A 27,029-nucleotide genomic window follows, 5' to 3' on the forward strand; every position below is an offset into this window, starting at 1 on the left:
CAGCGTGGATATCATCCTGTCAATTGCAACACACGCAGCAACTGGCCATGGACGCATTGCTGCATGGTCTAAACGATGCGCAGAAGAGCGCAGTCACCAGCCCTGCGAATGTCGTGCAGGTGCTTGCTCCTCCAGGCTCGGGCAAGACGAAGACACTCACTGCGCGTGTCGCGTACCACATTAACCACGAACGACTACAACCATGGAACATCATCGTATGCACCTTCACCATCAAGGCCGCCCGGGAGATGAAGGAGAGGATCCGGGGCTTCGTTGGCGACAAACTGGAGGCCAAGCTAATATTGGGCACCTTCCACTCAGTTGCCCGTCGCTTTCTGTTCCGCTATGGCCAAGAGATTGGAATTGACAAGAACTTTGGCATTGCCGATACTAGTGACAGTTCCGCTATCCTCAAACGCATCGTTACGCGTTATCAGTATGCCATAGAGCCTGGCCATGCCCGTTCGAGGATTTCCAAGCTCAAGGCCCAGGGCGTTACATCAGATGCTTTTGCCGCGACTGCCAAAAATGCAAACGACAACGAATTTGCCATGATCTACTCGTCTTATCAAGAGCACTTGGCCGCATCTAACTTGCTCGACTACGACGATCTCTTAATACGCTGTGTCGATCTGCTAAAGAAGTCACCTTCATGCGTTTCAACGATACAGGCTGTGCTTATTGATGAATACCAGGACACCAACAACATCCAGTATGAGTTAATGAGCTTATTAGCTCAAAAGACTCGGCGCATCACAATCGTTGGCGATCCAGACCAGAGTATTTACAGCTTTCGATCTGCTGAAATCAAGAACCTGCTCCGGATGCGCACTGACTATCCGGAATCTGTCGTCATCAATCTGGAGAACAACTACCGCTCATCTGGCTACATTTTGAATTCGGCCATGGCTGTCATTGAGCAGGACGAGAGCCGGCCACAGAAATCGCTAATCGCCACGCATGGCGCTGGCGAACAGCCCACTCTTCGCCATCTAGTATCGGCCAATGTCGAAGCAAAATGGATCGTCGAAGAGATATGCAGAACAAGAACACTTAGTGCTGGACTACTGGATTTTGGCGACTATGCCATATTAGTGCGCTCATCGCCACTCACCCTCCAGATAGAACGAGCACTCGGACAAGCTGGGGTTCCCTATCGTATGGTGGCTGGTACCAAATTCTTCGATCGAGCTGAGATCAAGATACTACTGGATTACCTGCGCGTTGTCAGTCAGCCAGAGCATAATGATGCCGTAGCGCGCGTCATCAATGTACCTTCTCGGAAAGTTGGCGATGTCACCGTCAAAGCGCTGCTGGAAGAAGCAGAGATGAGCAAGATTACCCTTTGGAAGCTCGTTCTCGACATTGCTCAAGGAAAAAGAAGGCCAAAAATCAAAGTGTCTACACAAGCACAAAAGGGCATTGAGCAGTTTGTCAACGTCATTTTGAGTTCTCGGGAAAAGCTGATTCCTGCCAAAGATGACGTGTGTGACCTCTTCGGGCTCATAACTCACATCTCGAACAAGATATCGTTCCTGTCATATCTAAAGCAGACCCACAAGGAAAACTGGCAAGACCGCTGGGCGAATGTCGAGGAGCTCGTCAATCAGGCGACGCAAATGGCCACAGCCGTTGCCAACGGAGAAGAGATATCGGACGATGCATTGCCTGTGGCAGAAGGCATAGAACAGCGACCCGACAGCGCCGCCGATATCCTTTCGAAATTCCTCGCCAATGTCACATTATCGAGCGCGGCGGATCAAGAGGGCACAGAGCAAAACCAGGTCACCATTTCCACTATCCATGCAGCGAAAGGTCTCGAGTGGCCTGTAGTCTTCATGCCCGCCATATACGATGGTTCCATTCCTCACTCGCGAGCGGACGACCAAGACGAGGAACGAAGGTTGCTGTATGTTGGTATGACGCGTGCCCAAGCGTTACTTTACCTCAGTTGTCCTGTAAAGCAATCGGGACAGGAGCAAACGACTCTTTCACGATTTATTTCGGACCGTAAAGTGCAGAAGTTTTTCAGCGAGCGAGGGCCAGATCTGGCGTTTAAACGGAGTATTATCACCGACCTAGCACGAATTCTGCGAAGGGACTGCCCTTCGACCGCAGATCTCGATCGTGCTCGTGATTCAATGGAGCGACCAGAAGATGACAAATACCCAGCAACGCGAGACGAGATTGATGGCAATGATCCAACCTGGGGTGCGCCGTGGAACGAGAAGCGCACAAATTCCAAGCTAGGTAGCGACGGGTCAGATCAAGCCCTGAAGCGACGGAGGATCGATGGCCTGGGCTCTTACTCGAGAGAAAGCGTATCAGTCACGATCAACCGCACATCTAGCTACTCCACCTCCATGACCACAATGCAGAGCATGAATGCAGGATTCACAAGCGCCCGAGATCTGGGCGACCTGCAAGCGATGCAAAAAGAGGCAGAGCGTATCTGTACATCAGCCAGTACTCAAGGTACACAGAGCAGCAAGGCAGAACCCAAGGCAGTCAAGGCAAAACCTGGCAAACCACGTGCAGCAGGCCAAGGTGCCATCACATCATTCTTCAAACGATCAAACAGCGCAATGTCCGAGCAGTCAGAACACGAATCATCCACAGCAGTCCCATGCCTGCAACGCTCGCAGTCATGCTTAACAAGCAACGCGCCATTACATGACATTTCCAACGTACAGACTTCGACGCCGCGTCCCTTTCGACCACTATCGATACCAGAGCACAAAGTAACGAGCCAACGCATTCTCAACAAACCGAGGAAGACTGAGCCCGAGAGTGAGACACAGAACACACGATATGTGCTTCTATCGAGCTCGCCCATAAAACCTGATCCGGTGGACCTAGATCAAAATGCAGAAACAACAGATGAGCCACAGAGTTCTATCAAGAAGACAGCGGCGTTTGGTTCAGCATCAGGCTTTCGTTCAGCATCAACATTACACACGACGTCAATAAGTCAGGTACAAAATGGAGCGGCGCAGGGGAGAACATTGGGTACTAGAAGGATCATGCAACCATGGAGCGTAAAGCATAGTTCTATGCCCAAGCCACGTCCTTCATGAAAGGTATATATGTTCTGGAACTATCCTGGCAGTTTGGAATTAGGTACATTGCATTACTAGGCGTTATAGATTTCTAGGGGGTACGGCCAAGTACATATACGCATCGCACTGCAACGAGACATTACTGTCTCTACTTATCTTCCTTACGTATCATTCATATCTGGCATTCGGCTAGCAGTCGAGATCTCATCTATAGCACGGCAAAAGCACTGCAGTAGGACACGCTACTGTCCTGGAGGTCCTCAACAAGGCTGCTCCTTTCATACCGCAGGAAGCTGAATATGCCCTTTCCTTCTTCGAGCGCTTCGGCACTTTCCACAGCAGCCATGAACAAACCGATAGGATGTCTTCCACACACAGTGTTGCCCGTTTTCCTAAGCTGGTCAAGAAACTTTCTGTGCGAGCCAGTCTCAATGGCATCCATGCTCTCGTGATCAACAGCAGCAATGCTCTCATGTATGGGGTAGTCATTTGGTACCCGCGAGGCTGACTTCAGCTGAGTTGCAGCTGCACCATTGGGATGCTGATAGTATGTGTAGCGAAAGCGAGAGCCCCAGTGACAGAAGTCGGACGAAATGACGAAGATGTTTGTGGGATCAGCAAGATAAGGAGCAAGAAGGGAACCGTACCGAGCCTCTGCAGCAGCATCGGTGTTGCCAACCATGATGGGGACCAGAGGGACCGAGGACGGGTTGCTTTGAAAGTCTTTGTTCTTGAGCGACAGCATTTTGTAGATGTAGGGCAGGTGCATTTCCAGACTGTGCTCGTCTTCGTCTGTTCTCTTTGACATGATCTCCAGGTCCCATTCCTGCTGAATCTTCTGGACGAGGGTTGTGTCTACGATCAGGTCACCCAGCGGGGTGTGATACTTGTCGCAGCCCGTGGTCGCAGCGCCGGTTAGGTAGTAATGGTGTGAGGGCCCGAGCAGAAAGACGCGTTTTCTACGGGCAATTAGCGTAGATGGTCGACGTAAAGGTCATGTCTTAGTAACGCACGCATTGGCCCAATCGGCGCTCTTGTAGGCCCATGCAGCGGCAGGCCCAGAGTATGAGTATCCGGCGTGCCTGCATGTTCATGAGCCCTGGCTTGCTAATTGTAGCTATTGGACGCTGCGTACGGAGCAATGATGGCCCGGGCATTGGGTGTGGGTATCGAGACTTGGCCCTTTTGCGACGAGGCCGAGCCGATAGGTGTCGTCGAAGCAGGCACTGCTCCGAGCCAGCCGTCGAGCTGCTGTGAGAGGAGCTGGCCATTGTCTGTATACCAGGAGCCGGCGTGGGAGGCCTTGCGAGTAACCATGGTTGTTCGTAGGAGGATGCACTCGGGGAGAGGCTGTGGTTGTTGTTATGGTGGTAGTGGTGGGGTAATGGTGGTGATGAGCAGCGATGCGGGGCATGGGTTGAATGTAGAGAGTTGATGACCATCGACATAATGCCATTTCCCCCCGACCCCCACCACCAAGAAAATGCAAGTGAACCCGGTTTTTTACGTCGTCATTACTTCTCTCATAAATCAATGTCCATTATATACTATCAAGCCGAGGCAATAAGCGTGTTGGAATAGTTGCACCAGGCAATTAATACAGTTCCTATTTGGGACGCGACGCGCTCGCGCGACACGCCAGTCGCGTTCCCTGGCCAGCACCTTGCATCATCATCGTTATTATTATCGTCAACATCCCCAGCATCAACATCAACATCGCCCTTCTGCAAGTTGCTTATTCACGCGAATATATAGCCGCCAAGTTCCCTCGCAGATCCGTCTTATTCATTTCACATTTGTCGAACAGTGCCCCCACAGCCATGGGCTGCAAGCGCAAGCACTCGTCCGACGACTCGTCGCTCTCCATTTCCAGCTTCGGCGCTGTTTCCCCAAAGACCCTGGATGCCTCGATGGATTTGGATGCCTACCCGCGATCTAATGGCTGGGACTTCATGAGTGCGGGTCGAGTCAAGAACAGCGACTGGGGCAACCGAACATGTAAAAGAGTGCGCGACAACCGACCAGACGAGCGCGCAATACACGGTATGGTGCAAATCCTCATTCCTATATATCCAAAATTTACTAACCATCGCTATTCAGAAAACACTCTAAATAAACTCTTTTCTGCGCAGCGCAACCATCGCGATATCACAGCCCCAACATCCCACTCCTTATCAAGTCAGCAGTCTACCTTGGCAATCTCAAAACCACAAAAGTCGACATTACACTCCTTCTGGAAAGAACTGCCTGCACCACCTGTCCAACCCATTTTCTCGATGCCTGTGCAACTTGCTCAGAGTTCCTCACCGCTGGCTCGGTGTGACGACTGCGATACACCACTGCAAAGCGAATACGATAGTATGGATATCGACATGGATGCAGACCTAGAAGGATCTGTTGAGGGTAGTTCGTTTGCGTGCAATGATTGTGGGAGAAATGTTTGTGGTACATGTGCAGTTGTCTCAGCCACAAGACATTGCCTACAGTGCGCCACCACGGGAAACCATTCACGGCCGTAAAGATGAGAGGATTTTTTTTCTTAGGTTAGTCTGTTCGCAGTACCATGTGTATTATTAGCACCGTTGTATATGGGAGATTTGGCAGCAAAATATATCCAGCGAGCTTATGCAGCAGGGCGTCCAGGGGTTGTTGTCAAGTAGTATGGGACAAATTAAGCTTTCGTTTGCATAATTAACTCAGAGTCGCTAGTGAGGTGCACCATGGCTAAGCACTGTGACTGTAGGGGATGGTATGAGCTCGTCGTTTCATAAAGGCCACAGACGCGGCAGTTGGATATCGGTAGGTAGGGGGGAGAGCCGAGTGTTGCAGTTTTCAAACCAAAGTTACAATTCATAATCATTCTTCTGTTGTATTGATTTTGATAATGATTGTATTGACTATACGGTTTTCTCTTGTCGTGGCTAGATACAGTACTTTGTGGGCTCAGAATTCTGTGCAGTTGTCAATTGAGGAAATTAAGAAAGCTCCTTCGGCACTAAAACTTAGACTCCTTCCTGCAAATCGAAGGTTCAAAGAAGATTTGATTTGAATGCAGGAGCGGTCTTCAGAATCAATCCCCTTAGTCTGAGAGTTACTATTGTTTTTTTTGAAGGAGGAAATTATTGTGTTGATACACTACCATTGTAGTAAATGGATTCTATGAAGATGTGTGTGTTCGAAGAAAATGCTGGACATATAACGCTGGACAAATGGTAAAAAATCAAAAAGGGGCAGCCTGAAGCGAACAGACACTACTTCTGTTCTACATCACCGGCTGGCAGATCATCTTTTTCTTTCCTGTCTCCCCTTGCTACCTTCCTCTTCTCCTGCTGCCACAAGCTCCATGTGCACCACTCACCCCAGACCTGCGCAGCCGTAAAGATGCAGTGCAGAATCGGAATCATGATCTTCATGGTAAGTGTCCACCTGTGGAACAGAGCACCATACAATCCGAATATGGTTCCTGTCTCAGCTAAGGTTCCAATGGACGAGCACCAGAAAGCCACGGAAAAGGAGCGTAGTAGTTTCTCAGATGTAACTTCGGGATCGCGGTAGATGATCATGGTGACGTGAGGAGGTACCTCGACACTCAGGTCGAAGAACCCTGCATATTGTTAGTCCATGGTAAACATGTTAAAGTGTGCATCACGTACCCCAGAACAAAGCCAAGACAGCCTCCAAAGCTGCATCTGGTTGACGGTTGGTCTTCCCGCTCCAGTACAGCGTCAACTGGCCCATGACAAGCACACCAACATGGTGGGCAACAGCGACATAACTGATACCCTCGCGGTACGCCAACTCATGCCCGTACATGACCGAGACGATCATGATTGCGAGATACAGCGCATCGCCCATCGTGAAGACACTGTCTCGTCGCTTATGCCCCACACCAGAACCAAACATGGGCGTGTGGAAGTCGGCTTTGCCGAGGACGACGGCAAAAAAAGGGTAAATGGCGAAAGCCACAACGAAGATCTTGGCCGCAATGGACAGATGGTGGTTTACGAAGCCACGTTTCTGGCGAGCGTTGAGTGTTGGCCACACGCGTTTGTAGATGAGCCCCCTGTCGAGAGCGTTTTCGAGGACGTATTGTCGACAAACGAAGAAGATTGCGAGAAGCTGAAGTCACGATGTTAGCGAAAAGGTGTTCGATCAGAGTCCAATGTAATGACTGATAGGTCACTTACGATTGCGAAGACGAGGCCAGAGTGCTTGATCATTGGCGATATGGGCACATTTTGAATGTTGGCGAACCCAGGAAGGGAGCCAGTGTGCCGCTTTTTGTCATCCAACGAATTCTCCATGGTGTATGGAAAAAAGTATCAATGATGCTGTTGTGAAGAAGAAGAAGAGAAGGGCAGACACAAGTTGGGACTGCAGAATTAAGAAGGGAAAGCCAGACTGAAACGACTGTGAATTGGTGAGGCTAAGGAAAGGGCCACTGGCCCTCAAGTATATGACCTTGTGCGTACAAAATGACCCATAAAACACATTGGTACCGATTAGTCGTGGCCCCGGACTCTCTCCTTCCCATAAACAATAGCGTCTTGCTTTACGAAACGCATATGCCGACTGCGCCCCCCCGTTGCAACCGTCAGGCCGCACTATCCAAGATGCCTGAAGCACCGACGCCACAAACACATGTTCCCCCCTGCCACTTGTCATATACATTTGCCTAAATAGCCTGAAAAGTTGTAGGGTGGTGGCTCGTACCATGTAAAGGAGTGGAGTTGCTTAACGTGCTGCTGACATTAACAACGTATGCAGCCACAAATGGCGCAGTCGCCGGCGCCGCGTGATTGGCCGGCCCCGGCATATTGAGACCGCGCAAGCCACAGGTTGGTCGCGCATATGGGCCCGTGCGGTTTGACGAAAAGATCCTCCGTCGACGCATTGTTGAAGCTTAACGCAGACAAGATTTGTTCAAAACAGCTTATTTGTTTGCAAATAGGGGGGGCTGTGCGGCTGTCTGTGTCAGAATCCATTTTTTTGTCTCTTCGAGAAGTTGCAATGATCAACCCTCTTTCTTGCTCACAGATGTTGCGATGGAAGGTTGCTACCATCGTGGGGGTTGTAAATACTTGGCTAGCCTTGCAGCTAGTAGCCGCGTGCACCAGGGGGCGGATATGGCGTATAACTTGGTTTTTTTGTCAAGCGGCCTGCTAGTTCCCCAATTTCACAGGCGCCGGAGTTGGCTCGTCGGAAACCCCTAATAGACCGTAGGCGCGGTGTCGTATAAGCGGTGTTTTTACGGGACTTGACTACTTTGGGACATGAGTTTACGCGGCCTTTTGGCACTATACGCAGTATGGCTCCGTGGCCTATCAAATGGTCGCAGAACGGTTTGAACTATACTTTGTTCCAGGACGGGGAACAAGGCGTTTTTGAACGGTGCCAAGGTGCCTTGTCAGGCATCCGACCACATTGGTCACTTGGCTGGACCTATTATTTACAACTGACGCGACGCTCTGCATGTACAACACTATCAAGCCGCTTCGTGACTCTCTCATGTCTTGGGAACAACGTAATTTTGCTCTAGAAATGGTGCGATTTTCAACTGTGCGCCTTACCTAGCGGCCTACGCAGCCTTATCCACCTGCGTTTACAGTAACAACAACACATGACCCCGATGACGAAAATCGTTACCTCGGCGTGTGCAGACTGGGAGGTGGCCTGTTGTTCTTTTCAGAGAGATAATCAGCTGTTGCGCTAGACGCCAACTAGACATTGGCCTGTGACCGTCATACTCATTACATAAAGGCTACTTTTACGGGAGAACACAGATATACGCAGAAACCTCTTATTTGTATGTTCTATGAGACTAGTTAATTATCAGAATTAATAGTCGAAAGGTTCAGTTTTGTTTTGACAAATCGCACAAGGCGTCGCAGTACTTGTGGTTAGGATGTGTACACCGAGTTAAAATGGATCTGTTGGCCTTCCAAAAACGAAGTGATTGATCAAGGGATTCAGATAGATGGTATCGACACCACAGTCTGTGCGAAACTTTGACAAAACAACATGGGTGAGATAGGGGTTGTCTGGTGATAGGCTGTAGCAGGATCGGCAAAGAACTCGGGTGCTGTTGAGTAAGATTACAAGATGTGATAAATAGACCCAAGGTTCAAGCCAAAGGAGAATCACAATCAAATGATTCTGGCAGCTTCTAATATTTGCCTGACCCATCGCTTAGCTCAGCGCTGATCATACTGCTCGAAGCCCACCGCACCTGTGTTTGATTCTGTACTTTCCTCCCCACAACAACTGATCAATTCACAAGCGAACAAGTTTCCCGAAGGTTATCTAGCGTTCCTACGCTATTTTCGGCTCCATTCGGGCGGAAGTAGCCGCTTGGAACGATACAAAGAAGCCCACTTATTTAAGGCTTAGACAGCCACCTGGAGTCTTACCCGCCGCCAGTCTGCTAAGGTGGCGCTGAGAGAAAGGAGCGTGACAAGAGCGAGCCAAGCAGTGGAGCAGGGAAACCCTGGGGAATAGCGCGTATACCAAAGGCCATTAACCACAACCTACGCGTAGGGCCGTACAGCCATGCGTATGGTATTACACAAAGTCGTGAGAAACATGGACTGATTTCTGCCATTTTATTTATAACCATTACCCCGCCATTTGATACTTCTACAAACACTTCGAACTTGCTCGTCCGATGGCGTTCTGCACTTTGTCCATGGCGCGTTCTACTATCAAGCGTTTCCGATCTATCCGGAGCAGACGAATAGAGAGTGATAATCAGCATCGAAACAATTGACCACAAAATCCCAAATGACTATGGAAAATGAAAAACAGAAAATCGCAGAAAGCAAAGTTATGATAAGAACAGCATGTGTGTGCAATGTCACGTCACAATCTTGCGTTGCGAAAATGTTACCGCTACACTGCCCTTAGTTCCAAGCCAAGAATCAATCAGAATCCCTCATCTTACCCCAACATTTCCCCACGTCTTGCATGAACATAACGAATAGCCGTGGCTTGACTTTCTTTTTTAATTATTTGTTTGCTATATAGCGTATCAGCTCAATTATCTCAGAAAAGAATGGGAGGCCACACCCCAACCTGCCGGAATCGGGTATCCAAAAAAAAAACAGACCTTGCAGTTAAAGTAAAAAATGGGGTCAGGGTCTAAGAGACTTATGTCTGCGAGACCCTGCTTTGAACCAACGAATAGCTGTATACGTACACAGAAAAACCCCTCCACAAATTCAAGCTGTGTGAATATCACCCCGAAGCAGCTGTCTTCAGAACCCCGTATCCTCACTGCCCTGCAAGAATCCAAGACTCTTCCAATACGCAAGTTCAGCCGGGAAAAAAAAGAAGGGGGCTGATGGAGATAGTATGCGATGTATCATTATAGCATTGAATCTATCGTAGAGAACAAGTTTGCAGTTAGGATAGTGAAGTCGCAGCATGTAGGATGTGAGAAAAGATATTACGTATTTCTTCTTCTTTACTTGGTATTATTTCATGTCTCTGCTTCTGTGCTAACAGCAGACAGAGGACTTGTCTCTTGTATACACATGAGTCCCTCAGCATAGAAGTACTGAAGCAACTACAACTCCCATCAGTCCCTACGAGTAAGTACACCTCAAGGCCATCACAGGAGATCCACGAGATATAGTAAAAATGCCAGATACACACACATTCCAATTATCTACACCATGCTTGATCAATATGCCCCCCCCCCCCTTCTATTAGAGTACAAAGAAAAACCGTAACATCGTCACCAGAGTCCATGATATCTGAGCCAAAAAAAAGAACTATGAACTAAAAAAAAACACAGAGACAAGAGGCAGAAGCATTGCTCTAATACTTCTTAGCCTCAGCAGCAGCAGTACTCGCGTCATCACCGACTACAACAATAGCCGGAGCAGCTGCCTCCTCGACATCTCTCTCCTCTTTAACCTCCTTCTTGCGACGGAAGGTAAATACTTTCTTGACCTTGCTAGCGGCAGTACAGCACCAGCGGTAGACGATAACGACAGGCTTGCCGACAATCCGCGCAATGACAGCGAACCATTCATCGGGGAAGTAGCGGATGAGAACGGCCCAGGGGATACATACAAAGCCGACAACAATGCTGATAGCCCACTGGGTTCCATCGATGCCTCCAGGCTTGATCTGGAAGGCGCGGCCACCGACAAAGATGATGAGGATTTGGAGGCCGATGATCATGACGACGATGCCGATGAAGAACCAGTTGCGGAGGATACCCTCGAGCACGTTGAGCTTGTTGTCGAGACGGCGGTTGTTAAAGATGTTGAAGATTTGCATCCAGACGAAGCAGTTGAAGATGAGCGTGTCGAGCTCGAGCTGCATGTTGGGGTCGGAAAGGTCGTAGCCGAGAATGTCGCCTCCGGCAAAGTAGAGCACGAAGATGACGGTGATCTTGTAGATATTTTGACCCATGATTTGCTTCCACATGGTGGTTGTGATGAGAGGGCCTCTGCCTTGAGGTGGGCGGTCGAGAATCTTTTCGGTCGGAGGGTCGGTAGCGAGGGCAAGGGCTGCGAAGGTGTCCATGATAAGGTTGACCCAGAGGAGCTGTACGGCCCTGAGCACAGGCTTCATTTCGTCGTCATATATGGCTGTAACGAATGCGAGTACGACAGCGGTGATGTTGACAGTGATTTGGAACTGTTTTCGTTAATATTGTGAACTAGAGAGAACTGAGTGAAGTACAGCTTACCTGAAGGAACTTTTGCACCGCATCGTTGACAGCGCGACCCCACATGAGGGCTGTGATGATAGATGTGAAGTTGTCATCCATGAGAATGATTGAGGACGCCTCCTTAGCAACCTCTGTACCAGAGTTCATCGAGAAACCAATGTTGGCAGCCTTGAGCGCGGGAGCGTCATTTGTACCATCTCCAGTAACGGCAACGATCTCACCAAGAGTCTTGAGACGTTGAACAAGGATGCGCTTGTCTTCGGGCGAGGAACGAGCCAGCACTTGGAGTCGGGGCAAGATCTCATCCAGTTGTTCTTCGGTAAGACGACGGAAGTCGGGGCCTTCCATGACCAGACCGCCCTCAGTATAGATGAGACATTCCGTTGCAATAGCTTTAGCCGTCGTCATGTTGTCACCAGTAACCATGCGAACAGTAACACCAGCCTTTTGTGCCTTGCGAACAGCATCAGGAACACCAGGGCGAATGGGATCCTGAATACCGACAACACCAAAGAAGATGAGATCGTGCAGCAGGGAAGCGAAAGAAACACTGCCGCCTTCGGTCATCTCAGCGCTGGCTGGGGGCCATTGTTCAAAGTCGCGGTATACAAGTCCAATAGTCCTGAGCGATCTGCTAGCATACTCGTTGATGGTATCAAGGAGGTTCTGGCGTTCGCCGTCTGTCAGGGGTTGAGTCTCGAGGGTAGCAAAGTCGGCAGAGGAAGAAGAGAAACCGAGAAGAATCTCAGATGCTCCCTTGACAACAAGGCGGTAGTTTCCATTCTGAAGCTTGAGAACAGCACCCATGCACTTCTTTGCTGAATCGAAGGGGAACATGTGCATGACTTGTTGGTTGTCGCGAGTCTCTGCCAGGGAAACGAGGCCGAAGTGGTCCTTGGCGAACTGAAGCAGGGCAGTCTCTGTCTTGGATCCAACAAAGCATGGCTTTCCGTCTTCTTGCCCTTCAAAGGCCGTTGAGTTGATAGCAACAGACTGTGTGATGAGGTCCTTTGCAACTGGTGTAACCTTTGATGCCCATGCCGAAATGGGTTCGTCCTTCTCCGAGACAGTATCGGCATGCACGAATCTAGTGTTGCCGAAGGTGCCAGCGACGACAGTCATCCTGTTTGTTGTCTACATGAAATGTTAGGATCTTGTTCAATGTATATGATACAGAATACTTACCAAGGTACCAGTCTTGTCAGAGCAGATGGCGGTGGCATTGCCCATGGTCTCACAGGCTCGCAGAATTCTCACAAGGTTGTTCTCCTTCAACATCTTGGTAGTGGCAAATGCCAGAGCCAGGGTGACAGCAAGAGGAAGTCCTTCAGGAACGGCTACAACAATGATTGTTACAGCAACAATGAGAATGTCCATGAAAGCCGAGCCTTTGGCCGCAGCATCTCGTGTATCGCCATCCAATCCACCTACGAAGCGGAACAGCAGAACGAAGAAGAGAATACCAGCGGCAGTAGTTCCGAGTTTGGCAATGGCCATGGCGAGGCCGCCCAGCTTTTCCTGAAGAGGAGTCGTCTCGATCTCGACACGGACTGACATCATGATTCTGCCAAAGCTGCTGTGCTCTCCGACAGAGGTAGCCATGAAGGTACCCACGCCTTCGAGCACCTTGGCGCCAGAGATAATGAATGGGTCGAGATCCTTCACTGACTGGCCAGACTCCATGGCTTTTGTGACAACCGCGCCAGGTGTTTTGCGCATGGCATCCGACTCTCCTGTAGCGGAGGATTCATCGCACTTGACGTCTGAGCCATCGATAAAGATACCATCTACAGGGATAATGTCGCCTGGCTCCAAGTGGATGATGTCTCCCGCTAGGATATCATAGATGCTGATCATGACGATTTTCCCAGACCGTGTAACCTTGACATCGCGCTGTTCCTTCTTTGCATTGAGCCTTGCAAAGGCCTGCTCTTTTTGCCAGTCATTCACTGCCGTAACAAGAACCACGATGACTATGGCTACCACAACAGCAGTGCCTTCTACCCAATCAACGGGTGTCGGGGAGCCAGGGGGATGCTCTGCTCCAAATGTTTCATAGAGACCGAGCGCCAGTGAAATTACAGCCGCGATGGTAAGGACAATGAGGACAGTGTCGTTGTATGCGTTCCATACCAACTTCCATAGCGGAGTGGCTTTCTTTGGTGGTAGAGCATTTCGCCCGTGAATACGAATCCGGTCCTCAAATGGCTGTCCGTCTCTCGGTAATCGGTCCGATGTCTTTTCCTTGGGACTTGCATGTGGGTTCGTTGCTTCGTCAAAGGAAATCTGCCGTGGCACTGTGGACTCGTCGGCACTGAGTCCAGTGTGAATATCTGATTGCAAGCCGGCTGCGATTCCTTGCAGACCACCGAGAGCATGATATACTGCAAGCGACTTGGGGTTAAGAAGCTTGCTCAGCTGTGATGGTCGAAAGGCGAAGGGATTGTCTGTATCAGACGCGGCTTCTGCCCGCAGCTCTTGCTGGACTGCTGCATCATACTCTGATACGACTGTAGATACTCCACTGGTGGACGCATTACTTGGTGATATGGGTGTTCGGAAGGGATCTGATGTTTGTGAGGTGATTGTGTCGGCCTGGCTTAACGCGCGTTGCCGTGTGTTGATCTGGAGTGTCGGCGGGGCCAACTTGCCCGTCTCCATGGTGAAAGATGAAAAGAGAGGTACAAGGCAGGTAACACTGCTGCCGCTAGATCTCAAAAGATTAGAAGTAGGGGTATACTAGATACTAGTAGCAGGAGATAGCGGTGAGTGCACGTGAGGGTGAAATGAGGACCAGGTCTGACACGTCGAGGGGCGCGTCTCGAGCCACCATATAGTACTGGCTTCCAAGAAGTGGGCTGTGTATATGTTTGCCCCATAACCAAGCCCGCTGGGCGCTTGGTGCCGGTATGGACCTGCCTGATGATACAAGCTCTGCCAGAGGGCTGCTTGGCGCGGTGCCGCCTCGATGAGGTTTCGGGCAATTTTCGCCATGACTATGGGTGGAGGCCAGCAATGGTACGGCCGTGGCACCAGTTGCGAAATCCTGGCCATCTCCTATCGTGGTGCTGGACACTGAGCTGGCGAGGGCTCGCCAAGATAGGCCAGATGATTGCTTTGGCGACTAGAACCGTTGAAGGCGAGATGAGCGCAAGACAAGCTGCCCGGCGTTCTTGGAAGGGGGCAGTGCAAACCTCTCCGCGCCTTGGAGCACGGACGCCCCCCAGCTTCCGCTCCGGCACACGTGTATGGCTTGTGGAATGTCTGAAGGCATTGTATAGACATTTGAGAAGGTTGAAACTGAAAGAATGGTGGAGATGCAATAGGGACCATGCGTTTGGAGACTACGTGTAGATCGATCCTCTAGTTTCAGGAACTGAGCGTATTGATTGGTCGGAGCCTGAGGCTTAGCTGCGTGGCGCTGCGTGGCGCATGTGCTTAGCCTCAGATCTACATTGCCCGCGATTGGCTGGACGCTCTACGCCACGAGGCTGGCCAGCTGAGTGCAGGGCTGGTCAAGCTGAATAGTAAGTATACGTACTACAATGTAGTATTCGCCTCTTGCTGCGGCGTATACTGAAATGCTTGCTACCTAGAGATTCTTGCCACCTGGGAGATTACCAGACTACTGGCCCTGGAGTGCTGTAATCTCTCTCTTTGCATGCTTTTGCTCGGTTAATTTCAGCCACATGTGATTGGCTGTATGCACACTGTAGCAGCCCTACAACGTTTGCAATCTGGAACAGTTCGAGCAACACTTCTGTTTGCAGGCTGCCCACTGTCCAAGACGGCTCGTTTTTTTCTTCTTGAAATTACTCGGATACAAAGCTGGTGGTGGTCACCAGTCTGCCTCGCCTTGGCAGACTCAATTAATCGGCCTTATTCCGAGCACTCCATGTCTCGCCTTCCGCTCCAGACAGAGTTGCTGACCATGAAAGTGACTACAACCTGTGTATACGCCAGGCACCCTCGTGGCGATGAATGGCTCTTGACTGTGGCCACCGCATGACGGAAGCCCCTTTCACAGCCCGGCGACGCGAATGACGATGAGGTACCACATTGTGCCGCAGCATATTCTCTAGGAGAGTGAATGATTAGTACGCCCAGCGCGGCTGAAGGTTCTACCGAGGTCCAGCCTTTCCGGACGGGTTCATACCGGCCATTCGCCGCTCTGCAGAAATTCTCAAGTCATCTCCCAGCGGTCGCTGAGCGCAATGAGGAAAGTGGCCCGTGAATAATACTCGAACATGTTGGAGTGAACTGCATGGCTACCTTGGCTACCCGATTCTGGAACCCGATGCACGTCCCGGCAGCTATTATATGCCGGGTGATGTCATAGTTGCGCTCATTGAGTCCGATCTCCTCACATGGACGGCTACCAAGACTCTCCAACTTGACATCGCAATCGGGCTGGAAGTAGTTACCTGAAATGGTTCGCGTCAGCCATCGCGCTGATTTCCACGTGTGGGCATTGCTAGGCAGGTGTCTGACCGCGCTGACAAGGAGGCGCGCAAGGCTGTGAGCACTAGCCAGTCACGTAATTTCAACGCCTCTGTGCACTTCCTTAATTCGACCTATCCAACATTGCGGAGGCGTATATGGTCGAGTTAAAATCTTGACTAAAAGACAATGTCATCGCGCAATGAAAGTGGCTTTGAATAAGAATGGCTGACGGTATTGTGTCTGTTCAAGCCATCTACGTATGCACTACTGAGTCTTCAACACAATGTTAACTACATCTAGCTTTAGCCAGCCACACTAAGAGTCTATCTTCCACTCGCTGGTCAGAAGCATCTTCTTCCTACTTCTATACTCGCCGACTGAGCACATTGCACAGCCTGCATATACAGAATATCCCGGTCCAAGTGGCAAACCTAAGTAGATCACCCGCTAGGCAGTCCTTGTGTCCCCTTGGGCGCAGCAATCTTCCATGACGCCTGCACCACAAGCCTTGAGCAAGGCAGAATCACTGCCCTGAAAGATGGACCTTCTTATTCGGTTTATCTTCAGCCTCAACATATTCATGCTTGCGCTTCTCGCTTCGCTTGTCCTCGACCCCCTTTTCCTTGCCCAGGAATTTGTCTTCACTGCTGGCGCGTGACCCAGGCCTGACACCACCACCAACATCATCATCTTCCGGAGAGGATAATCTACTTCCCGAACTCTGTGTCTTTGTTTGCGCCTGGCTGTCTGTGTCAACTGTTTGCAGTTTGTCGTTCTTGGTTGACTCTGCAGCCCTGACGTTTTCTGTTGAGCAGGCGGTGGGTGCGTTAGAAGGCTTGTGAGTCCTCGGCACGGACACCGCTTTGGAGCTGGGCAGTCTTGGGTGTGCATCGGTATTCATGCGAGATGGTGAAATGGGGTTTGTGCAACGGCTTATCGGTGCTGCTAGGTCGGGGTCGGGGCCGAATAGCTTGCGTTGGTCAGTCAGCAACAGTGTATGTGTAGATATGAAAGGGGAACATTACCTCTTCGTCTAATCGTGGACTCAATCTATTTGTTTGGGCTTCGTCGGTAGTCGCTGGGGGTTTGATGTTTTGTTTCTGATTGCCTTCGACGGCATTCAAAGTCTCGTCCCTCGGCCGAGTTTGGTCGACTTCTCTCGCGACTTGTTTCCCCCTTATATCTAGTTTAGGAGTCTTCGTAGTGGTTTTGTTAATTTTGTGTTCCTCGTCTGTATTTCTCTTACACGATACCAGTGAAGCTAAAGCGAGAATAGTCTGTACAGATTAAAACACTTGACTCTAACGGGAAGAGGTATCCTTACCTTGAACTCCGTGGGCTTGACATCACCTGCATGCGAGCTGTGGACCAGTCTTTTCAGCTGCTGGATATCTGAGTTGCAATCGTCAATTTGCTTTTCTAACCCGGCGACAGCGATCTCAATCGCATCATGGGTCTTCATCAGTGGGAAGAGACCATCGAGCGCTGTTTGAGCAACCCACCGACGCTCTTTAAGGGAACGGACTGCTTTATTGGCCATACGCTGGAGTGTAATGTTTTGGGAAGGAGCAGGCCGTTTGGTTGTCGCCGCTTCTGTAGCAACTTTATCGATATCGAGTATAGGTAACCCAGACTTGCGCTGTGAAGAAATATTACATAGTTCCCCGTTTTTCTCAGTTGCAAGCTTCTTGGTCTTGGGCTGTAATACTGGAGCTATAATCTTGCGAAACAATTTATTGGGCTTTGAAGAAGTATTATATACTCCATCCTTTTTCTTAATAGCAAGCTTCTTGGCGTTGGGTTGCTTGGTTGTCGCAACTTCTGTAGTAACTCTAGCCGGGCGAGATAACGCAGACTTGCGCTGTGAGGAAGTGTTATATACCCCATCCTTTTTCTCAGTTGCAATCTTCTTAGTCTTAGGCTGAGAGATCGGAGCTTCAGTCTTGCCAACCACATTATTGCGCTGTCTTATCCTGCTGGCCGCATTCTTTCCGATGAGTATTCGACCAGAACTTTGTGCGATGTGAGTTGAGCCAGAAGATTGTTGTGGAATCAGATTAAGACTGGAAGGCTGCTTGGAGGATATTGCGGATTTCCGAGCTGCTTCGGCGGTGGCTGTCATTTGCTTGATCTCTGAGCCTCTGTTGACAACTTTGACCTTCTTGATAGGAGGCTTTGGCTTTGCAGCACAGGCGTCGGATTTCTTGGTTGGTGACATGGTTTTTAAAATAGGAGAGAAAACGACGATTGTATGGAAAGTAGAAACGAACTGGATTTGTGATGTCGATGTGCAGAGTTTGTCAGTTGAGTAAAGTTTGCAATCGGCTTGTAGGTTTCATTGCGTAGAGACGACCAAGACATTGTGAAAGATGTAGTGTAAAGCGGTTTCCTTTGGTGGAAACCATAATGTTAGTGTACAATGAGCTTGTGGTGGTGAAAGCAAACAAGTGAATTGGAGCTGAAGACAGAATCAATAGTACTCAACATGAAAATGCGCTTTGTGCATAGCCTATGAATCTAACCATGGGATCAAGGAATAAAAACTAGGTAGCATAAAGTGGAATGAAAGACTGAGAAAAGGTAGTTATGTGTTAAGTTATGTGCAGACATCATGTCGGCGTATTCACGATAAGATTTGTTAGCCAATGACCTGTGACGTCGAGTTTTGGTATATGAGAGATCCACGTATGTTTTCAACTGTAATTGGAAAGGTTTAAATGTGAGGTCCTCTTGACCATTTATTTCATGATATCGTATTGCATTGTTGCTTGCTCATAACTCAGGTATCCAACCGGAAACTGGAGAGCGCACAGTCGTAGGTCATATACAACGTTTAGAGCTCCTCCTTTTCAACGCCGTCAATGGAGACGAGCTCTGATTCGAAGACTGCCAAGGATTAGTTCAAAAGCATCTGCCATGTGACAACTCAGCGCGACTTACTCAGAACGCTGTTGGGGGGAATGGGACCAGCACCCCGCTCGCCGTATGCCCACTTGGGTTGGATGGTGAGTTTCCTCTTCTCGCCGGGGCACATATCCAGCAGACCCTGGTCCCAGCCCTTGATGACCTGGCCTGAGCCGACGGTGAAGCTCAAGGGCGCGCCACGACCGTATGAAGCATCGAACTCGGTGCCATCTGTAAGAGTACCGCGGTAATGGACGTGGATCTTGTCGCCAGCCTTGCTCGCGCGAGAGCACTTGGCCTCAGTAATGACTTCGGTCTTGAGGTACTATAGACATTGTCAGTATGCTATGCTCGACATACGCATGTTATAATTGGCTCTATTTACCTCGTTGTTGATGATGTCAGCAACGGCGGCCGTGGCCAATGCAAGGAGTACGGTGACCTTCATTTTGACGGGCTGGAGGAATGTGCAGGTTTCTTTTTCTTTTTTAGAGTAAGCAAAGAGTGTATGGAGAAAGGCGACGTTGCAATGCCAGCGCGACGGGTGGCGGTGGCCCATGTGGGGAAGCATGCCAAGCAGCCATGTGGCCCTAACAAAGCTGGCTGGGGTGCTAGGTGTTGGACCCTGCCGATTTAGCTTCCATTTCTACATCTAATTACTTGTAATTACTATTTAATATATTCTACCGCTCGACAAACGTCGATTGAATTTTTGCGCATATCAAAACATATTGCGGAACACACATGTTTTACTCTGACAGCCTCAGCACCATAGCTATGCGACCCATGATTTTGTATGCCAACCACATCTTGGATGTTTGCTAGGGGTATCATTTTATGGGTCTTTGCCCCAGGAGAAGACTACGTATCATACTGCTATCCAGTAGCATCAGAACCACTCAAACGTCTACTGTACACTCAACAAAGAAACACAAGAAAGTTAAATGTCGTAAAGATGCGCCCATGCATCCTCCAGAAAGCCATCCCGTATAGAACTTATAGCAACAGTATCACTGCCACATCAATAATAAACACCCTTTTTCAATCCAATCATACCCTGTTCCCTGCCCTTCCCTTCTACAGTCTTTAGCCCAAATTCCCTGATTTCTCCATTGTCCAAAGTGACCCCCCCAACCATGGCCAGAGCTTCCGCCTGGTTCCGCTGGTCGCTGGCCATAACCGAACAGTTAAAGCTTCCAAACTTTGGCAACCCCGTTGCGATGCCGGGAAATCGCATAGACATGATGGGATTTCCCTTGCAGTCGAATCCTGGCCATAGAGTACAAAGGGTACCTTCGTCCGGCCCGAGCGATTCGATGCCTTCGGGACTACCCTGGATGTGACAATCGGTGTTAGGCTGAGTCCAGCTACATTCCCCCGAGAAATTGGGATCTGTGCATGTGTAATATGCTCCTGGGAGGCCGCGACGAGTGAGGCGCGATACTGAAGACGCCGAGGTTGTGTGGAGTATCGATAAGAAGGCGGTCAGAGTGATGGCGATGGTATACATGACGGGGCTTGTCGGGAAATGGCAATGGCAGTGACAATTAAGAATTACACTGGAAGATGTGCTTCCTGCAGAGGCTTGCGTGTTTGAGTGAATGTAGCTTCCAAAACACCAGGCTGGAGTTGTTGAAACCGTGTTTTATTCCTTTGTAAGCTGACTTGGTTGCGACAGGGCCCTTGCACTATGCCGCACACAGAATTGCTGATGCTGATGTGTATGCGTGTCTTTGAGCGAATGGGGGTCTGGTGCGTCTAGCACAAAGACCGAATGTGATCCCTTGGTCGCCACCAGTCAACATCGGCAAAGGAATGTATGAATGCGGTGAATAGCTCCATGGCGAAGTATCCGCCACGGTTGCTCAACAGGCCATTCGAAAATCGCGTGGATGAGTGGGAGGCGAAAAAAAGCACAAAATAGCAAAACGACTAGAAACTGGAGATGGACGAGGATAATATGTGCTGCAGTGACCCGGGCGGCGTTCCGCCATGATGGGGGTGACCAGGATAGGTATTGATCCGTGAAACGTCGATCCGGCGGGGCTAAGGATGGATGCGACCAAAAAGGTCGCAGTACTCGCAAGCTTGGCTCCTCGCTCATGTTGCAGCCGCATTGTGTCTCGGCTGCGCAGAGACGGATACGTACGTAGCTTGTGTTGTCAGTGTCCAGGCTATCAGCGCTGGATGGGAATTGGCACCTAGCTTGACAGGCATGACATGGATTAGTTGATATGATCGTCAGGAACAAGGTTACCGGACGGCTGTAGTAGTCTGTCACCGGCGCAATTGAGCGGGTTGACGCTCTAATACGAGTAATGTTGTATACCTTATTTAGACTTTCTGCGGCTTGTCCAGGTAATGCACTCTTATCTGCATGCTGTTCAAGTTTGACAGTTGTAAACGGTGCGCGTATACAATATGATTTGCTGGGCAGAAACCAAGCCTTTTGTCGAAATTGCTTTGGTGACAATCAATGCTATTCGGTCCTGGGTGATCTCTTGATAATAAGAATAAAGCCATTTGTCATTCTGCTGATCTGGACAATCGGTTTGAGATCAGGATGTGCCTGGTTGGTAACGCTCTCATCAGGTACAGGAACATGTTTCCTTTTCGATTATATGGCATTATATATGTGGCAGAGACACAATGTTGCAAGATGTGATAAGTTTTGTAACTGTTTACAAGACTCATGGAAACAGTGATGTTCGGGTCGAGAGCTGGGGGCGAGATTGAAGTCATATTTTGAGGCGGAACTCGAGGCCTCAAACCGAATGGTGTCGATCTACTCCAGCAAGGCGCCGCTGCATTGCCTGGCCGAGAAAAGTGAGTGGGAATGTGCCTCAAGCGCAAAACCAGCCTTCTTGTCTGGGAACTGGTGGTGTGGAGAGCATTATCGCAGCTGCTCCACGCTGGGTTGCGTGCTCCGAAGCGACAAAACGCAACACGTTTTGACTAGGTCGGACTGGGATGGGCTGGACAAAACCAGGGCTGACGATCAGACGGATGTGCGGTTCGGCTGCGATGGGAGGCCAGGTTCCGCTCACGCGAAGGTCATGTTTGCAGTACGCAGTATATTCGTTGTGCAGACACAGAGAGGACTCGGCGGTTCAAAGAACGGCTGGGGGAATGCGCCAAGCCCGGCACTATCAAGGGCGACATCGGCTGTTGACGGACCCATTCCCATTCTGCGAACAAAAGTGCAGCTGCATGTCCGCTACGCAAGCAGCAGGATGCCCCCATGTTGAGAGCCTCAAGACGCCTGTTCTACCACAGCACCGCCACCATGGAGAAGCGTGACTATGCGGTATGCCCGCCATGAGACACACTCAGAGTGGAGCTGACGGGCATAGGCTGCTGTCGCGGCGTTGAATACGCTGCAGTCAAACTTCTCCATCGTCGATGCGATACGCAAATCTGGCCGGGGTATGAACAAGCAGGCAATCCCCGAGATGATTGAGTGGTGTCGCAAGGTTGGATATGAGGTGTGCGGCTCCCAAGACGCCCACGCGAGCATTGCAATTGACCGGATTCTCAGCCCTCCGAATTTGACTGCCTGAGGCCTGTACACATTGCGGGAACAAAAGGTAAAGGCTCGACTAGTGCCTTCATCTCGTCAATCCTATCGCAGTATGCCACTCCCACCGGAGCCCAGGCGCGGCCACCCTCCAAAATTGGACTCTACACCTCCCCGCACCTACGCTTCGTTCGTGAGCGCATACAGATCAACAATGAGCCGCTATCCGAGGAAAAGTTTGCAAAGTACTTTTTTGAGGTATGGGACAAGCTCGAGGCTGCAGCGCAGGCAGAAAACGCACCTGCCGATGTGCCCACGAAGCCAGTCTACTTCCGCTATTTGACGCTCATGGCACTGCATGCATACCTGAAGGAGGGGGTGGATTCGGCCGTCATCGAGTGTGGCATTGGTGGAGAGTTTGATAGTACTAATATTCTGACCAAACCCACGGTTACGGCCGTCACCAGCCTGGGCATAGACCATACGGCAATGCTCGGTTCCACGCTGCCAGAAATCGCGTGGCACAAAGCTGGCATCTTCAAACCGGGCAGTGTCGCAATTACGGCGCGCCAAAAGGACGAGGCCATGACTGTGCTTCATGAACGAGCAGCAGAAAAGGGCGAAAAGCTGATTGTCGTTGACGTGCACCCGGCGCTGGCAAAGGACAAAATTAAATTAGGGCTGGGCGCAGCATTTCAAAAGATCAACGCATCAGTAGCCATTGCAGCCGCGGCCGCTCATCTGCGCGCGCTCGGGCACTCGTCCATTCCAGACCCCACGGCTGTTCCCCACATTGAGCTCCCCGTTGAGTTTGTTCGCGGTCTAGAGCAGGCACATTGGGCAGGTAGGTGTGAGGTACGACGTGAACCCAATGTGGCATGGCATATCGATGGAGGACATACCATGGAGAGCATTGAGGTGACTGGCCAATGGTTTGCAGAGCAAATAAGAGCTGCAACTTCGACAGCCGCGTCCGACCCAAAGGTACCTCGGATACTCATCTTCAACCAACAAACTCGAGATGCAAGTGCGCTAGCAAAGGCCTTGTATGCAACTCTGCAGAGCGGCATGACTACAGGCTCGACGTCGCCCTTTACTCATGTCATTTTCACCACGAACCAGACATTCAGCGAGGGCTACAAGCCGGACCTTGTCGCCATCAATACCAACCAGAAAGATGTGGACACACTGGCTGTGCAGAAGGCGCTTGCGGCGACATGGTCGGAGATTGATAGCACAGCAAAAGTGCATGTACTGCGTACCATCCAAGAGGCAGTAGCCACAGCAAGGAGCGTAGCGCGCGAATATGCAGCGAATGCAGGAGCTGATGCAGAAGTCATGGTTTTGGTTACTGGCAGCTTGCATCTAGTGGGAGGTGCGCTTGAAGTATTGGAGACGGAGAGGGCGCAGTGAGTGGTGGTTCGATACCCATAGTATGTAGCCAAGGAGAAATTATGTAAAGGCGCTTCAACATGCGCTGGGCGGGGGACGCGAGAGCCTCAAGGCAGAGACTAGGTGAATCTTATTGCAGACATTAGTCCAGTGTCGAATTGACAGGTCCATGGAAATGAAGCCAGATTGCGTTGTTGCAGGTGGTCATGCTGGCGGTGCTGTAATGACTCAGCCGATGGCCTGGCCTTTCTAAAACGGCATGAGATGGGATCAGCATGTGAGAGCACCGCATCTGACGTTCGTCTGGCCTAATCGTTCTCGTCTTGGTACTTTTCCTCGCGGCTGTCGGGAAACCTCGGACCTGATGTTTTTTTGAATAATGGCCCACCGGCCGCGCATCGTCATGTATCGATCAGAAGCCGTTTTAGCCGATGAACAAACTGTCGGCTGCTCTACTGCCATGTTGCAGTGAAACAAACATTTCCCAGCAAAAGCAGCGAAGCACATCTGGAGTCTGACCAGTATCGTCGTCATCATCATCATGTCAAAACGGAGCACCCGTGTGGCTGTCTGCATGTGGCGCTGGTAGTCAAACTCCGGGGTCGAGTGCCTTGGCGGTCAGGGCAACTGTCGCGTGGTTGGACGATGACGAGACGGAAGAGCCGCTAGCCGTCAATCGACTGGTCCTCCCCATGTCATATAGCCCGAACAATTCCCCATCACCGTCGTATTGTAGTTATCGTACACACGACACCTCGTCATTCCTGGAAATTTTGCTTGCCTTTGATCCCTCGACTCGGAACAGCAGACCGACACGTCAACCACGCCCAAAATCCTTCATTCCTGCTTGTCGATTCTGAAATTAAGCCGCAGCTACTACTTACTTACCCTTTCCTGTATTCCGCTGCAGACATGAACTGCCCGTCCAGAACAGACGACGATATCCTCTGGCACCCCGGATGGAACCAGAACCCACCACGCTTCGCCGCTGATCTTACAACGTGCGCTGATCTCAACGGCATCGCCAACGCACGGGAGCTGGGTGAAGCAGATCAGCTGTGCACTTCACGCAACTTGCGAGCCTGCCAAGTCGACCATTTCAATGGCCAAGAAATAGACAAGGACAAAGCCATCGCCATGGGCGGGGGTGTCAAAGGGTCCTCAAAAGGTATGTTTTTCTTCTTCTACTTCTTCTTCTTCTTCTCAAACGTTTGAATCCAGAAAATGAGTACACCGCGCTGACACGAGTTACTTTTTTTTCACGGCTGTAGGACCTTGCACCCGAACAACCACGCATTTGACCAAGTGCCAAGCTAGCCTCACCGACATTGTCGTCGGTTGGGCCAAATGGCTGGTCTCCGTACTTTGTACTTCAATCTTCATTTCTTATGCCAGCGGCAACTTGACCGCGCCCAAGTTTGTCGTATCTCAGGGTAAAGTTGGAAATTCTCACGCCACCATTTGTCTGCTAACTTGTTTGTCCAGATGCCCCCTTCCAACGGCTTCCAAGACGAAGCACTTGTGAGAATGGCAAGGCGCACCCGGAATACGACCTCGCCCTCCATGTTGGCGGTCTTTTCATTATTCTCTTTGTATCGGGATCAGGCTGTGCCTTTCCCATGCTCGTGCTCAAGTTTCCTCGTCTGCGCATTCCTCCATCTTTTCTCTTCGGCGCTAAGCACTTTGGTACCGGTGTCCTCGTCGCAACCGCTTTTGTGCATCTGCTTCCCACGGCCTTTGGTTCGCTGGGCGACCCTTGCCTGTCGAGTTTCTGGACTACAGACTATCAGGCCATGCCCGGCGCCATTATGCTAGCTAGCGTTTTCTTCGTCACCTTGATTGAAATGACATTTTCCCCTGCTCGCCATGTCTGCGGTGGTAATGAGGGCGTAGCAGCCGTCTCGCGTCCGAAAAAGGCGCCTGATGCGGAGATGCCTGACGCAGAGATGGAAGAGCAGCCTACTTCGCCGCGGATGGGGCTAGAGCGAACCTACTCGGAATCAAGCATGCGCGTCCGTGATCTTGGTGCGTTGAAGGGCAGAGTCGGGAGCATCAGTAGAACGTTGTCCCGCTACCGCGAAGATGGCCAAAGACTCGATGCCATTGAATCCGCCGGCGGATCAGAAATCGGCGAAGCGCCAGTTGAACTCAAAAAGGTGGAAAGTACTGAATATACTCCTCAACCTGATCATGAAAGCGGCGACCACGAGCATATCCTCTCACCCGAGCAAATTCACCGCAAAGCCGTCATGCAAGTCTTTCTCCTGGAAATGGGTATTCTATTCCACAGCATCTTCATCGGCATGTCCCTCGCCGTCTCCGTAGGCAACGATTTTACCGTCCTGCTCATCGCCATTGTATTCCACCGTAAGTCTATACGTCGGCCAACCATGACCACCATTGCTAACCACCGCACCACAGAAACATTCGAAGGCCTTGCCCTCGGCGTCCGCATCGCAGATATCAAATGGGGCCCCAAATCTATCCAGCCCTGGCTCATGGCTCTCGCATACGGTTGCACGTAAGTCTTCTCCCCCCACCCAGTCACCTCCCCTTCCGACTTCCATATACTAAAAAATACCACAGCACACCAGGTGGAATGGCCATTGGTATCGCAACCCACACGCTTTACTCGCCCGACTCGGAAATTGGACTTCTTGTGGTTGGCATCATGAATGCTATATCTGCGGGTTTCCTGGTTTATGCGTCGCTGGTTGAACTCATGTCGGAGGATTTCCTGAGCGATGAGAGTTGGAAGGTGCTTAGGGGCAAGCGCAGGGTGTATGCTTGTTTGTTGGTGTTTGTCGGCGCGTTTTTGATGAGTTTGGTGGGGGCTTGGGCGTAAGGTGTTGGTGTGGGGGATGTTGGGGGTAGAATGAGGATGGAGAGGGGAAGGAATAGGATGAGGGTAGTAAGGTTGGTGGGGATGTGTGTTGATGGAATGGTGTACAGGACAATCTGGCTTGGTGCGTTATCTCTTGAACGAAAAGAAATAGTGTATTTATCATGAAGCACTATCAATATTTCGATA

At 50.5% G+C, this 27,029-nt stretch overlaps 10 protein-coding genes across 10 annotated transcripts; 4 read left to right on the forward strand and 6 right to left on the reverse strand.

The window, feature by feature from the left end:
• Window positions 1–47: 47 nt before the first annotated feature.
• On the forward strand, window positions 48–3,016 carry COCVIDRAFT_35487 (hypothetical protein; the record flags this gene model as incomplete). Its single annotated transcript, XM_014703736.1, has 2 exons — window positions 48–2,813; window positions 2,894–3,016. 2 exons carry the CDS (start codon window positions 48–50, stop codon window positions 3,014–3,016), a joined length of 2,889 nt encoding a protein of 962 aa, XP_014559222.1.
• Window positions 3,017–3,267: 251 nt separating this feature from the next.
• On the reverse strand, window positions 3,268–4,376 carry COCVIDRAFT_24396 (hypothetical protein; the record flags this gene model as incomplete). Its single annotated transcript, XM_014703697.1, has 3 exons — window positions 3,268–4,018; window positions 4,073–4,141; window positions 4,195–4,376. The coding sequence occupies 3 exons, from the start codon at window positions 4,374–4,376 to the stop codon at window positions 3,268–3,270; spliced, it is 1,002 nt and encodes a 333-aa protein (XP_014559183.1).
• A 503-nt stretch (window positions 4,377–4,879) lies between these two features.
• COCVIDRAFT_92257 (hypothetical protein) lies at window positions 4,880–5,578 on the forward strand (the record flags this gene model as incomplete). Its single annotated transcript, XM_014703737.1, has 2 exons — window positions 4,880–5,102; window positions 5,160–5,578. The coding sequence occupies 2 exons, from the start codon at window positions 4,880–4,882 to the stop codon at window positions 5,576–5,578; spliced, it is 642 nt and encodes a 213-aa protein (XP_014559223.1).
• Window positions 5,579–6,310: 732 nt separating this feature from the next.
• COCVIDRAFT_24398 (hypothetical protein) lies at window positions 6,311–7,363 on the reverse strand (the record flags this gene model as incomplete). The annotated part of the gene is made up of 3 exons (XM_014703698.1): window positions 6,311–6,663; window positions 6,713–7,178; window positions 7,247–7,363. 3 exons carry the CDS (start codon window positions 7,361–7,363, stop codon window positions 6,311–6,313), a joined length of 936 nt encoding a protein of 311 aa, XP_014559184.1.
• A 3,514-nt stretch (window positions 7,364–10,877) lies between these two features.
• COCVIDRAFT_92383 (hypothetical protein) lies at window positions 10,878–14,403 on the reverse strand (the record flags this gene model as incomplete). Its single annotated transcript, XM_014703738.1, has 3 exons — window positions 10,878–11,708; window positions 11,761–12,876; window positions 12,928–14,403. 3 exons carry the CDS (start codon window positions 14,401–14,403, stop codon window positions 10,878–10,880), a joined length of 3,423 nt encoding a protein of 1,140 aa, XP_014559224.1.
• Window positions 14,404–16,708: 2,305 nt separating this feature from the next.
• COCVIDRAFT_92508 (hypothetical protein) lies at window positions 16,709–18,403 on the reverse strand (the record flags this gene model as incomplete). Its single annotated transcript, XM_014703739.1, has 3 exons — window positions 16,709–17,046; window positions 17,692–17,818; window positions 18,017–18,403. 3 exons carry the CDS (start codon window positions 18,401–18,403, stop codon window positions 16,709–16,711), a joined length of 852 nt encoding a protein of 283 aa, XP_014559225.1.
• A 615-nt stretch (window positions 18,404–19,018) lies between these two features.
• On the reverse strand, window positions 19,019–19,537 carry COCVIDRAFT_24401 (hypothetical protein; the record flags this gene model as incomplete). The annotated part of the gene is made up of 3 exons (XM_014703699.1): window positions 19,019–19,071; window positions 19,126–19,414; window positions 19,475–19,537. 3 exons carry the CDS (start codon window positions 19,535–19,537, stop codon window positions 19,019–19,021), a joined length of 405 nt encoding a protein of 134 aa, XP_014559185.1.
• A 573-nt stretch (window positions 19,538–20,110) lies between these two features.
• Window positions 20,111–20,599, reverse strand: COCVIDRAFT_35494 (hypothetical protein; the record flags this gene model as incomplete). The annotated part of the gene is made up of 1 exon (XM_014703740.1): window positions 20,111–20,599. The coding sequence occupies one exon, from the start codon at window positions 20,597–20,599 to the stop codon at window positions 20,111–20,113; it is 489 nt and encodes a 162-aa protein (XP_014559226.1).
• A 1,776-nt stretch (window positions 20,600–22,375) lies between these two features.
• On the forward strand, window positions 22,376–24,019 carry COCVIDRAFT_35495 (hypothetical protein; the record flags this gene model as incomplete). Its single annotated transcript, XM_014703741.1, has 3 exons — window positions 22,376–22,396; window positions 22,443–22,574; window positions 22,628–24,019. The coding sequence occupies 3 exons, from the start codon at window positions 22,376–22,378 to the stop codon at window positions 24,017–24,019; spliced, it is 1,545 nt and encodes a 514-aa protein (XP_014559227.1).
• Window positions 24,020–24,910: 891 nt separating this feature from the next.
• Window positions 24,911–26,843, forward strand: COCVIDRAFT_92520 (hypothetical protein; the record flags this gene model as incomplete). Its single annotated transcript, XM_014703742.1, has 5 exons — window positions 24,911–25,166; window positions 25,270–25,431; window positions 25,484–26,365; window positions 26,420–26,519; window positions 26,585–26,843. The coding sequence occupies 5 exons, from the start codon at window positions 24,911–24,913 to the stop codon at window positions 26,841–26,843; spliced, it is 1,659 nt and encodes a 552-aa protein (XP_014559228.1).
• Between the last annotated feature and the right edge of the window lie 186 nt (window positions 26,844–27,029).

The sequence above is a fragment of the Bipolaris victoriae genome (genome assembly GCF_000527765.1).
Source record: "Bipolaris victoriae FI3 unplaced genomic scaffold scaffold_20, whole genome shotgun sequence".
NCBI lineage: Eukaryota > Fungi > Ascomycota > Dothideomycetes > Pleosporales > Pleosporaceae > Bipolaris > Bipolaris victoriae.